The sequence below is a fragment of the Canis aureus genome, chromosome 6 (genome assembly GCF_053574225.1).
Source record: "Canis aureus isolate CA01 chromosome 6, VMU_Caureus_v.1.0, whole genome shotgun sequence".
In the NCBI taxonomy this organism is placed as follows: domain Eukaryota; kingdom Metazoa; phylum Chordata; class Mammalia; order Carnivora; family Canidae; genus Canis; species Canis aureus.
Window position 1 is genome coordinate 26,933,566 of NC_135616.1, and position 15,701 is coordinate 26,949,266.

Genomic DNA, 15,701 nt, shown 5'->3' on the forward strand with positions numbered 1-15,701 from the left:
TATACTATCCCACATATGCTTTTAATTCATTACTATGTGTTTAATTCTAATATTTTACAAAGTCATTTTGATATATATGCCCCCACAAATGAAAGTGAGCTTAAGAGCAACAGTGATTATCAGGAAGCTTGTTTCTCATGGTACCCCAATTAACCTTTATATCGTCATTTTTACTCAGACTTAGAAAGCTCTAAAATTTTCTGAAGTTCTGAGAAGCAATCTGGCTTTATAGTCTTGACATGCATGCTTTAACTAAAACCTACTCTTATCTCACCTTCACATTTCCATGTGAGTTAATTCAAAGTTTCCAGGGCTGGGTCAAGGATCAGAAAAAAAAGCAAAGTTGTCTGAAAACACTACTACCTTAAAACTTTCTAATAGAGGAAAATGAAATGAGTTCAACTGGATCCTACAAAGAGAAATTGTAGCCATTCTTATAAAGAATGACATAAATAAAATGGTAACTACAAAGCTGAATCACTAAGAATAAAGCAGTACAACTAATCTGAAAATAATCATTATAAAATGAAAAGCAACAGCATTTAAATACTAGATTAGAGTTGGACAGATACTCCTAAGAAGTACAACTGAGGCTATTCTTCTTACCAGGGAGAACACAAGAGGATCAGACCCTGTATCTAGGAACTCAGGTAAAATACTGTTTATGAAATCATAACAGGGCTCTTAGCACAAAGTGCTTTGTCTTGAATTATTATCAAATAAAAAGAGATATAATCCTTAGCGCTTGGTTGTTTGAAATGTTATGTTCTTATTTTTTACTCAAGCTTTTTCCCCTAGTGTTTATGTGGGCTTCAGCACCTCCTGTCAGGGAGTGAACAGGCAATTAATTGAGTTCAGGTCCTAGCTGAGCACCTTGGTCAGATTATTCTCCCTCTCCAGTACAAATATTGATATAATAAACCCACAGTTCTAGGAGTAACTGGTTTTATCTTTCGTTCAAGCTCCATTCAATGGAAAAAGAGTTTCACCCAGCCTCTGGTTTCATGCAGTGAATTCAGGTCCAGTCCTCCAACTCTCACAGAGCACTGTGAGTTCTTATTACCCTAGTATTTCTGGAAAGCCATGTCTGCTTCCAGACCAAAGTTTAGCAAGAACCAGGCTCTGGCTCACATATGGAGTTGTGCTTCTGTACCATTTCTAGCCCACAAAGATATTTACCTTGTTTTATGAGTATGGCTATGTCTTCATTTTCTCCTTTTAAATTTTATCTGTCCCTCCTATATGTTTGAAACATAGAAGGAGGAAGCTTTAACACTCAATGCCCACATAATTAAAAGTTAAAAATGTCTTTCTGGAATCATCTGACGGGTAAAGAATGCTATACTGTATCAACTTGGGAGGACATGGGGTATTAAGATAATGACTCTAATCCATTTTATTTTTACCATGGAATTAAATGATTCTATATAGTTACACAGAACTGTATGAATACATGCTTGTTACTGTTAACACTCATTTTTACATGTTTAAAAGAAAAAGTACTCTAAAGGGCAGTGTTAAGGAATGGCATTTTCAATGCACTTAAATTATATTAAAATATAGCCTTATCATACAATGTTTTTTTTATTTAAAATGAAACTATTTAAATGGCAGATATCTCACCAGACCTAATCATACTTAACAATCAGATATCCTCTTTCTATGCAAAATACAGTTGCCTTTTCTATGCAAAATACAGTTGCCTAATACACAATATATAACATGCTACATTAAACATAAGCAATCTGTTAATCAGAAAATAAATATTCATATAGCTTCTTTTACTAAATTACAATAATAAAAATCAATTTATAAAAGTAAAACTTTGAAATTAATAAAGCTTGATTCAAGGCCACATGAAGTAATAGTAACATAACTCCCTTAACAGAGAAAAACTTCTACCTGTGGTGGTTCACTTGGAGATCCCAGAGAGGAACAGTTTTCATTTTCATCCACCTTTATCTGTTCATAAGTTCGCTTCCTAGGCTTCTTATCACCATCTGAATTGAAAGAACACTGAAGTTTTAATGAAAGCAAACATTTTAACGAAGAGATCATAATAAAAGATTACACACTTACACAGAGCTTGCTTAAGTTGTTCTAACACATCATTCTCATAAACAGACCTTTCTTCCCAAATAGATAATACCCTTCCAAGATGCTTCTTACAACTTTCATCAGTTTCACTAAAGAAAAAAAAATAAATAAAATAATTAATAGAGCTACTGAAAAGGTAATGGTGATTTTCAATACAACCACATACTCATTCCCTGAAAAAAGCTGTCCAAATATTTACTGAGCACCAGTATGTGACCAGAAGTTCAGGGGTGAAGTGATTAAGACAGACATATCCTCTGCTTCCTTTAAAAGCTTATAGAGGGATCCCTGGGTGGCGCAGCGCTTTGGCGCCTGCCTTTGGCCCAAGGCACAATCCTGGAGACCCGGGATCGAATCCCACATCGGGCTCCGAGTGCATGGAGCCTGCTTCTCCCTCTGCCTGTGTCTCTGCCTCTCTCTCTCTCTCTGTGACTATCATAAATGAAAAAAAAAAAAAAAAAAAAGCTTATAGATAGGGGGGATCACTGGGTGGGGCTCAGTGGTTCAGTGCCTGCCTTTGGCCCAGGGCGTGATCCTGGAGTCCCAGGATCGAGTCCCACATCAGGCTCCCGGCATGGAGCCTGCTTCTCCCTCTGCCTATCTCTCTCTCTCTATCATGAATAAGTAAATAAAATCTTTAAAAAAAAAAAAAAGCTTATAGATATATATTTTTAAAGATTTTATTTTTTAAGTAATCTCTATAGCCAAAATGGGGTTCAAACTTACAACCCCAAGATCAAGAGTCATACATTCTACCGACTAAGCCAACCAGGTGCCCCTAAACACATTATTAAACAAAAAATTACCAAAAAATTACCAAAAAAAATGTAAAAAGTACTCTTACTGGCTAGTAGGCGCTTACAAAGAAGATGGCCCTAACTGAATGGGAGCTGAATATGACGCTAAGAAGATTTCAAATTGTGATTTTTAAATTTATTTAACAAATACTTATTGATCAACACTCTATTTTTGACACTGGAGAAACAAATGGAGCTTTATGGCAGCTGTTGTTATTTATAAGTGCCAAAAAAAGAACAAGGTTTTAGAGACAAGCATAATACAGAGGCCTCATCCATTTCAAGAAAGATTTTAAAAAGCATCTGAGGGGGACACCTGGATGGCTTGGCAGTTGAGCGTCTGTCTGCCTTCGCCTCAGGGTGTGATCCCGGGATCGAGTCCCATATTGGACTTCCAGCATGGAGGCCTGCTTCTCCTTCAGCCTATGTCTCTGACTCTCTCTCTCTCAATGTCTCTCATGAATAAATAAAATCTAAAAATAAAATAATAAAAAATAAAAAAAATAATCTGAGGAAATGATATTTGAGATCAGATGCCTGAAACAGGGAAGTGGCAAACAGACTACTCCCAACCACCTCCTACTGCCTTCATCACTACCACTGTACACTGAACTGCTATTACCTCTTGTTTGGATTTTTCTTTTCTTTTCTTAAGATTTTATTTATTTATTCATGAGAGACACAGAGAGAGAGAGAGAGAGAGGCAAAGACACAGGCAGAGGGAGAAGCAGGCTCCATGTAGGGAGCCCGACGTGGGACTTGATCCTGGGTCTCCAGGATCACACCCTGGGCTGAAGGCAGAGCTAAACCACTGAGCCACCCGGGCTGCCCTGGGTTTCTTAAGTCTTCTTGTTGGTCTCTTAGGCTCTTACTTTTCGCTCTATGCTCCACTAATGTCAATCAAATCATACTGATCGGGCAGCCCTGGTGGCTCAGCGGTTTAGCGCTGCCTTCAGCCCAGGGTGGGATCCTGGAGACCCGGGATCGAGTCCCATGCCTGGCTCCCTGCACGGAGTGGAGCCTGCTTCTCCCTTGCCTGTGTCTCTGCCTCTCTCTTTCTCTCTCTCTGATTGTCTCTCATGCATAAATAAGTAAAATCTTTATTAAAACAACAACAACAACAACAAATCATACTGCTCTTCAATCCCCAAAGAACTATCAATCATACCAAGATTAGGCTCAGCGGTTTAGCCCCTGCCTTCAGCCCAGGGCGTGATCCTGGAGTCTCGGGACTGAGTCCCACATCGGGCTCCCTGCATGGAGCCTGCTTCTCCCTCTGCCTATGTCTCTGCCTCTCTCTCTCTCTCTTTTGTCTCTCATGAATAAATAAATAAAATCTTAAAAAAAAAATCATACCAAGAATAAAACCAAAATCCTTATCCTGGACCACAAAGTAGACATGTTCTACTTCCTGGCTACTCAGTACACATTCTCTAGATACCTTCTTCTTGCTGATCCTCAAATATGCCCAGCACGCAACTGTTTCTGCCAGTATTCCTCTACCTAGAATCCTCTCCCTCAACATGCTCAAGTAGCACATTTCATCTTTTCCTTCAGTCTCTGTTCAAATGCCACTTCCCCAAAATAGTCATTCTTTATCTCATGATATAAAGCTCTCATACTATCTAGTTCTTTCCTTAATTTGTTTCTTCATAGTATTTACCTACTGTCATAATATATATTCCCCTCTCCATCTAGCTATTACCTTTGTCATCCACTGAAGTGCAAGCTCCACTAGGACAGAACTTTATCCCGTTAACTACAGTATTCTTAGGCCCCAGCACATAGTAGGTAGTCAATAAACACTTTATTGAATTTTTCAGGAGAGGCAACATATTTTTAAGGTAGAAAAACTAAGAGTTCAGTTAACCTAAACTTGGACTATAAAGTGTATATGTGGAAGAAATGTGAGATAGGAGTTGCAGATGTGGACAGGGCCATGAAACAATACCTTAAGTCTTGCTCAGGACTATAGATGTGATCTCTGGGACAAATGAGAACTCAAAGGCAAGGGAATGTTATGATCAGCTCTGCAACTGTGGCTAGTTTCCTAAATGGATTAAATAATACTGGAGGCTCCTGCAATTATATAGAAATGACAATATGGGGGAACCTGGGAGGCTCAGTCAGTTAAGTGCCTGCCTTCAGCTAAGGTCATAATCTTGGGGTCCTGGGATGAAGGTGCATGTCAGGCTCCCAGCTCAGTAAAGAGTCTGCTTCTCTCTCTCCCTCTGCACCTCCCTCTGCCCCACCACTTGTGCTATTATGCCTGCATACTCTCTCTTTCCCCCTTCTAATAATAAAAATCTTAAAAAAAAAAAAAAAGACATTATGGAAATTGGAATGGAAAGAAATCTAAAGAACTGTGGGAACTATATATACTACAAAGAAGAAGAGGAATGAAGAAGAAAGGAGAATGTGATAATACTATAAATCACAGTATTAGAGAAAGTTAAAGATAACACCCTATTTCTCAGATGGGCCTTTGGATAGATGGAGTTGGCATCCACTGAGAGTGAAAACTAAAGGAGGAACAAGTCTGGCAGAGAGCAAGGACATAATAAGAATTCAATATGAGACATTATATGTTTGAGATGTCTGGAGGCATGGAACTAGAAATTTATTAGGCAACAGGACACAAAGAACTAAAAGAAAGAAACACATCTGGATTGGCATGTAAGATTGTGAGTTATCAGGGTGTAGATAATAACTAAATATATATAATGTATGAAATTGCCCAGAGGTCAAGTGAAGAATATGACCACAGGGAAGAGGGCCTATGACTGAACTCTTAAGAAATGCCAACATCTGAAAAGATGGTAAAAGTTATCTAAAAGGAAAGATAAGGGATCCCTGGGTGGCGCAGCGGTTTGGCGCCTGCCTTTGGCCCAGGGCGCGATCCTGGAGACCCGGGATCAAGTCCCACATCGGGCTCCCGGTGCATGGAGCCTGCTTCTCCCTCTGCCTGTGTCTCTGCCTCTCTCTCTCTCTGTGACTATCATAAATAAATAAATAAATAAATAAATAAATAAATAAATAAATAAATAGAAAGATAAATAATATTCATTTAAGAAAGTAACATACAGCAGTATTTTACACACTAATTTTTGAAAAATGTATCCACTATGACTAAAGTTGCGGGGCATGCCTGGAGTATATTTTCATCCTAAAATCATTCAACACAGATCTTTATTTACCCCTGGATTCTATAATTCAGATGGATTCAGTAGTCTACCCCAATAATGTTTACCCAGTAATCTACCAAATACTTGTGCAGGTTTGGAAATAAGCATTTAAAAAGGGCTTAAGCCAAAGCATTGACTTTTATCCTTAGAATTTTTCTGTAGCAAAATTTTTCAACAGGCTTGTAAATATTCTAAATAAATATTCTATAGTTCTAAAGCATTTTAAAATGTTATGATATATACTCGAACGCTAAAAAAACCCTTAGAATTACAAGCAATATGAAAGGAAAGGGAACAACTATTATCCAGAAATGTTAGTTGGAAAACTGATAGCTTTATAAGCACACAAATTTTCAATTCAATACCTTCATTCCAATATGGAAGCTGCTTTTGGTCTCCTAAAGCTGTTAATTCAAGTACTTCAAATTATCACCACTGCAACAATTCAAAAATTTCCCTTCACAGAAGTATTTAATGTATTTACAAAAGCTATTTATAGTCTTTTCAAATGAAAATTTCAAAGAAATACAGTCCCTGTTTTTTGTTTGAATGGCTTACAGCAAATTTTAACAAAAGGACATATTATGTGCATTTAAAACAGATTACCTAGTACCCAAACAATTACCATACCTTGAAACATGTTTAAAAGCCTCCACTATAACTGGTGCAAAATCTTTTGTAAACTCCGGCCCCTTCCTTTTGCTGTTCTGAATGACATCATTGGCTAGGTAGAGAAAAGTAAGCTTCCTGTTTGGTTTAGCTGGAAAAAAAAAAAATTAAAAATCTATTTAAAATATCTTCATTTAACTTGGACAAACCTTCCCAATATCTAAATCAAGTAGTTTGAGAACTACAACAAACATACTAACTTTTATGTATCATGTTCAACTCTAGCTTCTCATTCTACTACCAGACTTATCAAGTCACTATTCTTTAATTCACTAGGTTTCTAGTTTCTGGAGATGGATCATGTGAAGGAAAAAAAAGGACTCAGGAGAAGGAACTCGTCCATAATTAATTTGTTTCCTTGCTCTTTTACTAAATTGCCCAAATTACTTACCTTTGATTCCTAGTTTTATCATTAATCCCAAATTAATAGTTTTATAACACCAAAATCCTCAAGTCGGTAAAAATGCATATCTGTAACTCTATCTGTACTAAATTTTGTTAAAATTAGTAAACACTACATGAAATACATCTTATTTAAAGTAAGATAGTGAGTGGTCATGTTAAGATGGTATCCTAAAGCTTGAATTTATGACTGTTCTAATACCCACACTGGTTTTACAGTTATCATTAAGTTATTGTAAAACAAGAGTATGAAATGTAAAATATGCTGAAAGACACATCACTTCAATTTATTTATGTATTTTTTGTTTATGAAATAAATATTTCCCAAGCTAACAGAGTAAATGTTAGGGAGATCAAATGGGCAGTTTAGATTTTCATCCACTTTGGATGACATGGCCTTAAATAACTGATTCATTGACAAAAGGATGTCCTTTCTCACTATATTCTGTGAGTGTAATCATCCTTCTAAAAGAACAGAAAAGATTTTAACAATTGTGGGCCAGAATACATTTTTACTAGTTACAATGTTAAGTAGTATAGTATTGAGTGTCACTCAAATAAGAGTCATACGTATAGGTAAATTTTAGTTATTTGAACATAATCTTTTATATTGGCTCTTTTTATAATTTTACTAGAATTAAATATGAATTATTCAAAGTTGTACAGTTATATTCAGAAACACTGTACTCTGTGGCATCCACATTCAATGGTAAAGGAAACCCAGGGTCAGGACTGATAATCCAGTGCACCATTAACGTAGGCCAGTTTACTGGATTTACGACAAAAACAGGCAGACTACATTTGGTCCTCTAGATTTGAGTATTCACAGTTTAATCATTCAATACAGTAAAAGCCATTTCTGAGTTCACATCTTTCTTGAAGGGAAACTAGTGACACAACCTTCTTAGGAGAAACTAAAATAGTGAGTCAGAGATGGCCAGACTTTACAAATCTGTGCCATCCATCAGAATGGTCTTGTTGGCCTATTGAAAGATGTGGCCTGGGGAGCCTGGGTGGCTCAATGGTTGAGCATCTCTGCCTTTGGCCCAGGTCATGATCCTGGGGTCCTGGAATACTTTTAAATCCATGGGCTACCATCTCTTCAGAATGGTTTCTACAACGTACATTAAAGCAAAAATTTAGGGATCCCTGGGTGGCGCAGCGGTTTGGCGCCTGCCTTTGGCCCAGGGCGCGATCCTGGAGACCCGGGATCGAGTCCCACATCGGGCTCCCGGCGCATGGAGCCTGCTTCTCCCTCTGCCTGTGTCTCTGCCTCTCTCTCTCTCTCTGTAACTATCATAAATAAATAAAAATTAAAAAAATAAAAAATAAAAAATAAAGCAAAAATTTACAAGATTTCAAAATATATTTCCCAGTATATTAAAAAAACAAACAAACAAACCACACCAGGAGCATGGATTTGTATAAGGTTCAAATATCAAGACATTATTTTCATTTTTTTCCCTTTGTGAAACCCAGGCTAAAATATGAAAAATACCTAGAAACCGCTATCAGGTATACCCACCCCTTCTCCAAATTTTCAGTAAAAAAACTTACTTCCATTTAAAACTATTTGTAGGGCAGCCCAGGTTGCTCAGGGGTTTAGCACCACCTTTGGCCCGGGGCGTGATCCTGAAGTCCCGGGATCAAGTCCCACATCAGGCTCCCTGCATGGAGCCTGCTCCTCCCTCTGCCTGTGTCTCTGCTTCTCTCTCTCTCTGCGTGTGTGTTTCATAAATAAATAAAATCTTTAAAAAAAAATAAAAAAATAAAAAATAAAACTATTTGTACCTTTATGTAGAGCAAAAATAAGCTAATGGAACTACCCACAAGCAATTTTAGAAGAAAATCACAAAAATGATTTTCAAATGAATTTTGATAATTGAAAATAACAAAGCCAAAAATCGTTATAAAGCATACAAAATTAACAGAAAGAGCAAAGAAACCATTTCATAATTCCTTAAAGAAAAAACTGAAAAAAAAGAAAAAAAAACTGTTGGCAAAAGAATATAACCCTTAATACTGGGTGTGACCTATTCACTTCGTTTATTTCTATGTCACAGGGCAATACAAATTCAGTCATCACATAAGTAAGAAACAGTTACATACTCCCAACTGGGAGCCTACTTCTCCCTCTTTGCCTCTGCCTCTCTCTCTCTGTGCCTCTCATGAATAAATAAATAAAATCTTGAAAAGAAAAGATATGAAAAGAAACAATTACATAATAATTCACAATTGAAATGAAAGAAAAATCAACTACAGGCTTCAAAAAGAAGAGCCTAAGGCTATTAGATAAACAATATGAAACAAACTTTGCCTGTCAAAGGATACATAAATGCCACACAGTTTCACTAATTCATCAGTTCAGAATCTAGTTTTACTTATTCATAATCAAAAGGTGACAGTTTTGGGGTGCCTGGGTAGCTCAGTCAACTGGTCGAGCATATGACTCAGGTTCTGGCTCAGATCAGGATCTCAGGGTTGCGGGACTGAGCTCCATGATGGGCTCCCACGCCCTCCTCCCATCCTCTCCCCTTCTGCATCTTCCCCCAACTGCATGCATTCTCGCTCTCTCTCACTTCAAAATAAATGAATAAAATCTTTAAAAACAAAAAGTGAATCATTATTTTCTTATAACTGTACCAATGGTATTCGTATTTCTTTTGGTATAATGCAGAATATCATAATCTAATTTAATAACACTTTCAAGGTGATTGAAATTTAAAATCATAGTGGATGACAATGCCAATAAGTACAAAAAACATCTAAAATTTTATCGTGTTACCTATTAACACAAGAACCCTCTTTATGTATGCAGGAAGACTTCTACATGGGAGAAGCAGCTAAAAGCTTAATAAACAAATATATACACACACAGATGCACACTTACCAATGAGCATTACTGTAGGTCTTATAGGAGGAAATCAGAAGAAAAGCCATTACCTTGAAACAAAAATCTATTAAAGACTTGCTAACAACTGCAGGACAACCTCATTTATTTCCCTGGTAAACTAATTATCACTATAGACAACAAGACCTGTTCATATGGATAAAGAGTCGGTTATTTGGCAGAAACTGCTTTAACTGTTTGCCACAGAAAGTGCATAATCCACAGATAATTCATGAATAGATTTTATTTGTCCCAGACAGGACCATGAGTTCAGTCAGACACAGCTGGCTGCTTCATAATAGCTGAGGTGGGTGAAAAATGAGGTGGATAAACCCAGTGTATTCCTGTACCACTGCCACAATGCCTCAGACTTTTGGCAGCTCATCCCTTGTTTTAAAATCCTTCAAAGATTTTCTGTTCTCCAGATAATCAAAGGCCTAAAATGTCTCTCTCTGCCCTCTATACTACTCTCTCTTCACACCCAATACAACTACTCCTCTACTTCCCCAACTCCTACCCTATCCTTTATTTTTTTTAATTTATTTTTTATTGGTGTTCAATTTACTAACATACAGAATAACCCCCAGTGCCCGTCACCCATTCACTCCCACCCCCCGCCCTCCTCCCCTTCTACCACCCTTAGTTCGTTTCCCAGAGTTAGCAGTCTTTACGTTCTGTCTCCCTTTCTGATATCTGACCCTATCCTTTAGACTTCAGTTAAATAGGTTCCTCTGGTTTTCCTTGACCACCCAACACACTAGGTTAGGCAATGCTGAATACGGGTCTCAGGCACCTTATTATACTTTTCTATTGGAGGACTTATTCCAACTATAAATTTTTTATTTAGTCTAATGCTTCCCAACTACTCTAAGCTCGACTGAAAGCAACAACTGTCACTCTCATCTATCCATCTATGGAATCAAGTTGATTCAAAATTTGCTTGGTTATTTACTAAATTAATAACTTTTGGCCTAGACCTGTCCTTCTAATTATCTGTTCCACTAATTTGGCTTCTGGGTCTTAACCTTACCCAACATAGCTAAAGGGTGGGAAAATATAAAATTACACTGCTCTCAAAAACCTCAACTTTGGGATGCCTGGGTGGCTCAGCGGTTGAGCATCTATCTGCCTTTGGCTCAGGGCATGATCCTAGGGTCTGGGGATCAAGTCCTGCACTGGGCTCCCTGCAAGGAGTCTATTTCTGCTGCCTAGGTCTCTGCTTCTCTCGGTCGCTCATGAATAAATAAATAAAATCTTTTTTTTTTAATTTTTTTTTTTTTTTTTATGATAGGCACACAGTGAGAGAGAGAGAGGCAGAGACACAGGCAGAGGGAGAAGCAGGCTCCATGCACCGGGAGCCTGACATGGGATTTGATCCTGGGTCTCCAGGATCGCACCCTGGGCCAAAGGCAGGCGCTAAACCGCTGCGCCACCCAGGGATCCCAAATAAAATCTTTAAAAGAAAACAAAACACCTCAACTTCAAATTCAGATTATGAAAGACAAATTTTCTTACAGACCTAGCTTATCTTGCTTATTTTCATAGTATAAATTCAAATATTTTTATTTCCTCCTCCATTCTAGAGTTCTCACAAATCAATAACCTATAGAAAAATGGGCTAGTGTGAATGGAAAGCTAAAAGAAATACAAATATTAAGCAACTAAAACCAATCATCATTTCCCACCCATTTGACTGATCAAGATCAAAGTCTGACACTAACTAAAGTTGGCAAAAGTACAACTAAGATTATCACCTTTAGATACCTTCAGGGATTAGTGGTTAATATATAAACTAGAACAACCTCTTAGAATTTAGCAATACCCATGAAAAGTGTAAATGCACAAATCCCTTGACCCTGTAAATTTCATGTGTAGGAATTTACCCTATGGATACATTATCATAATTGCACAAAGAAATCACTAAGGATACTCATGATAACAAGAAAGGTATCGCTAAATAAATCATAGTACATCCATACAATACAGCTATTCAAAAATGAGACAGAGGGGTGCCTGGGTGGCTCAGTCAGTAAAGCATCCAACTCTTGATTTTGGCTCAGGTCATGATCGTGGGATCAAGTCCCCAAGTCGGGCTCTATGCTCAGTGTGGAGTCTGCTTAAGATACTCTCTTGCTCTGCCTCTGCCCCTCCAACCTCCCCCCACACACACACAAAAGGAAAAGAAAAAAAAAAGAAAGAAAAGAGAAAAATTAATATACTGATACGGAAAGATATCTAAGTTACATACATTGATACAAACACACAGGAGACAGACCTACTTTGGGGAAAGATTAAAAAATAATTTGGGGAGGGATATGTGTCAAAAGTTACCAACAAAGAATTACATAATAAAGGGAAAACACATGAGGCATGTGGGTGGCTTAGTGGGTTAAATGTCCGACTCTTGATTTCGGCTCAGGTCCTGATTTCAGGGTCATGGGAGTGAGCCCCACATCGGGCTCCCAGCTCAGGAGAGAGTCCACTTGGGATTTTTTCTCTCACTCTTCTTCTGCTCCTCCCCCCGTGCATTCTCTTTCTAAAATAAATAAATAAATCTTTAAAAATAAAATAAAGGGAAAACACATGAGTTACATTTTTTTTTTAAAGATTTTATTTATTTATTCATGAGAGACACAGAGAGAGAGAGGCAGAGACACACAGGCAGAGGGAGAAGCAGGCTCCATGCAGGGAGCCCGACGTGGGACTTGATCCCGGGACTCCAGGATCACGCCCTGGGCTGAAGGCAGGCACCAAACCACTAAGCCATCCAGGGATCCCCACATGAGTTACATATTAAACAATTAACTTGGGCCTAGATACCGAAAAGGGCTTCTGGGTAGTGCTCACTTAACGTTCCACCAATTTAACTCCTATAGGAGCAGCATGATCTTATTTCAATGTTTGGTGGGAGAAAACAAAACAAAACAAAAAAACTCCACCTAGACCAAGCAAATGCACATCTTCTCCAGTGTAACAGGTCAAAGTCAATTCAAGTGCCTACAATAATTTCAAACATTTTGATTGTCTCCTGGGCTGAGGAGAAGCAAGCTGGAGCCAGGGTATAGGCTTTAGACTGGGATCCCTGGAGGACCTGCAGCCTGAGATTCTCTGAGGCCCAAGGGGCGGTGGAGGGGCGGTGGGGGGGCGCGCGTCAGAGGACAGCTCTGTCTCCACCCCTAATAAACAATCTATAGAGCCCCCCCACCAAAAAAAAATTTTGATCCTAGTATATGCAACAAATGAATTTTACGATCTTGAAAAGAACAATCTTTATCCTGAACTGTCAAGACCACTAGAGAAGACACTGTCAACTGGAAAAGTTCTGGAAGAATAATACACCATATGGTTTATTCACATTATACTTCTAGAGTGGGACCGATACTAAAACTTTTTTGCTCTTTCAAAAATAATATTTTTAAAATAATATTATGGAATTTCCACAGCCACTGTGGAAAACAGTATGAGGGTTCATCAAAAAATAAAAAATAGAATTACCATATTATTTAATAATTCCACTACTGTGTATTTACCCAAAGAAAATGAAAGAACTAATTCGAAGATATATGCATCCAAATGTTTACTGTAGCATTATTTACAATAACCAAATTATAGGGGCAAGTAGGCTGCTCAGTAGGTTGAGCATCTGATTTGATTTCAGCTCAGGTCATGATCTCATGGTTGTGAAATGGAGCCCCAAGTCTGTGCTCAGCAGGGAGTCAGCTGAGATTTTCTCCCTCTCCCTCTGCTCCTTCCTCTGCTCATGCCTGCACAGACCTGTGGGAACAAGCACACACTCTCCCTCTCAAAACAAACAAATAAATAAATAAATCTAAAAAAAAATAATGATTGCTAAGATATGGGAGCAACCGAAGTGTCCACCAATGGATGAATGGATAAAGAAAATGGATATAGGGCTTAGCAGTTTAGTGCCACCTTCGGCACAGGGGGTGATCCTGGATACCCGGGATCAAGTCCCACGTCATGCTTCCTGCATGGAGCCTGCTTCTCCCTCTGCCTGTGTCTCTGCCTCTCTTCTCTGTGTCTCTCATGAAGAAAAGAAAGAAAAGAAAAAAAAGAAAAGAAAAGAGAAGAAAAGAGAAGGAAGGAAGGAAGGAAGGAAGGAAGGAAGGAAGGAAGGAAGGAAGGAAGGAAGGAAGGGGAAAAAAGAAAAGAAAAGAAAAAAAAGGAAGCGGAAAGGAAAGGAAAGGAAAGGAAAGGAAAGGAAAGGAAAGGAAAGGAAAGGAGGAAGAGAAGAGAAGAGAAGAGAAGAGAAGAGAAGAGAAGAGAAGAGAAGAGAAAGAAGAGAAGAGAAGAGAAGAGAAGAGAAGAGAAGAGAAGAGAAGAGAAAAGAAGAGAAGAGAAAAGAAAGAAAATGGATATAGTGTGGAATATTACTCAGCCATAAAGAATAAAATCTTGCCATTTGCAACAACACAGATGAACCTAAAGGGTGTAATCCTAAGACAAGTAAGTCAGCCAGAGAAAGAAAAACACCATATGATTTCATTCATACATGGAATTTGAGAAAGAGAATAAAGAGAAAAAGAGAAACGCAAAATCAGACTCCTAAATACAGAGAACAAACTGGTGATTGTTGGGGGGAGTTAGGTGGGATGGTAGGTGAAACAGATAAAACAGGATTAAGAGTACATTTTTCACAACAAGCACTGACAACTGTATAGAACCATTGAATCATATTGTACACCTAAAACTCATAATATTGTATGTTAATTATACTTGATTAAAAAAATACATACGGACTATTTTCTTATAACTAGGCACTGCTCTAAAAGTCTATTGTGTATTTCATTTAATCTTCAAAACAATCATACAGGTAAGTTATCATCTCCATTTACCAATGAACAATTGTTAAATTAATTAAATGCAAAGAAATTCACCGAAATCAATTAGCAATCCCAGGACCCATACTGTGATCCCTACACATTTTGCCAATAAAAGCAAGAAATACATTAAGATAAGCCTGGCATAACTTGTCATAATAGAAAACAAGAAAGCTATTTAAAAATTATTGGGGTTGGGCATCCCTGGGTTGCTCAGTGGTTTAGCGCCTGCCTTCGGCCCAGGGTGTGATCCAGGAGTCCTGGGATCGAGTCCCACATCAGGCTCCCTGCATGGAGCCTGCTTCTCCCTCTGCCTGTGTCTCTGCCTCTCTGTGTGTGTGTGTGTCTCTCATGAATAAATAAATAAATTCTTAAATAAAAATTACTGAGGTTGTATTGAAAGGACATGAACAACCCTCCAAGAGGCAGCCACTGGCAAAAGAGCATCAAAAAGAATGACTATAATGGTCTGAAACACAAATATCTGAAAATGCAAAAATTCATAAAAATACTTTTAAAAAGGAGAATTAAAGAACTAATTCAGTTTACAAAGGAGAAAAGTTAAGCATTTATCCAGCTTTTCTTACATTAACTGTATTCCAGAATCACCAATGGTTGAAGGCAAGTTGTTAATGCTCAAATGTTCAAACTTCTGTTGTGTTTCAAAATCACTTAGAAGACTTGTTAAAACATAGATTACTGCTTCCTGCCCATTTAGTTTCTGATGTAGGTCTGGGATAGGCCCAAATATGTGCATTTCTAACAAATTATCAGGTGATACTGATACTGCAGTCTGAGGACCATACTTTAGAGATTCACG

At 38.0% G+C, this 15,701-nt stretch overlaps 1 protein-coding gene across 3 annotated transcripts in view; it reads right to left on the minus strand.

Annotated features, from left to right (window-relative positions):
• The window catches only part of RPRD1A (regulation of nuclear pre-mRNA domain containing 1A), an 81,673-nt gene that overhangs the window by 39,556 nt on the left and 26,416 nt on the right, over positions 1-15,701 (minus strand). For all 3 annotated transcript variants that reach the window (XM_077900497.1, XM_077900495.1, XM_077900496.1), the window contains exons 2-4: positions 6,710-6,839; positions 2,080-2,186; positions 1,903-2,000 (exon numbers count right to left, since the gene is read on the minus strand). In XM_077900497.1, coding sequence (XP_077756623.1) covers positions 1,903-2,000; positions 2,080-2,186; positions 6,710-6,839 — 335 coding nt within the window. The remainder of the gene's footprint in view (positions 1-1,902; positions 2,001-2,079; positions 2,187-6,709; positions 6,840-15,701) is intronic.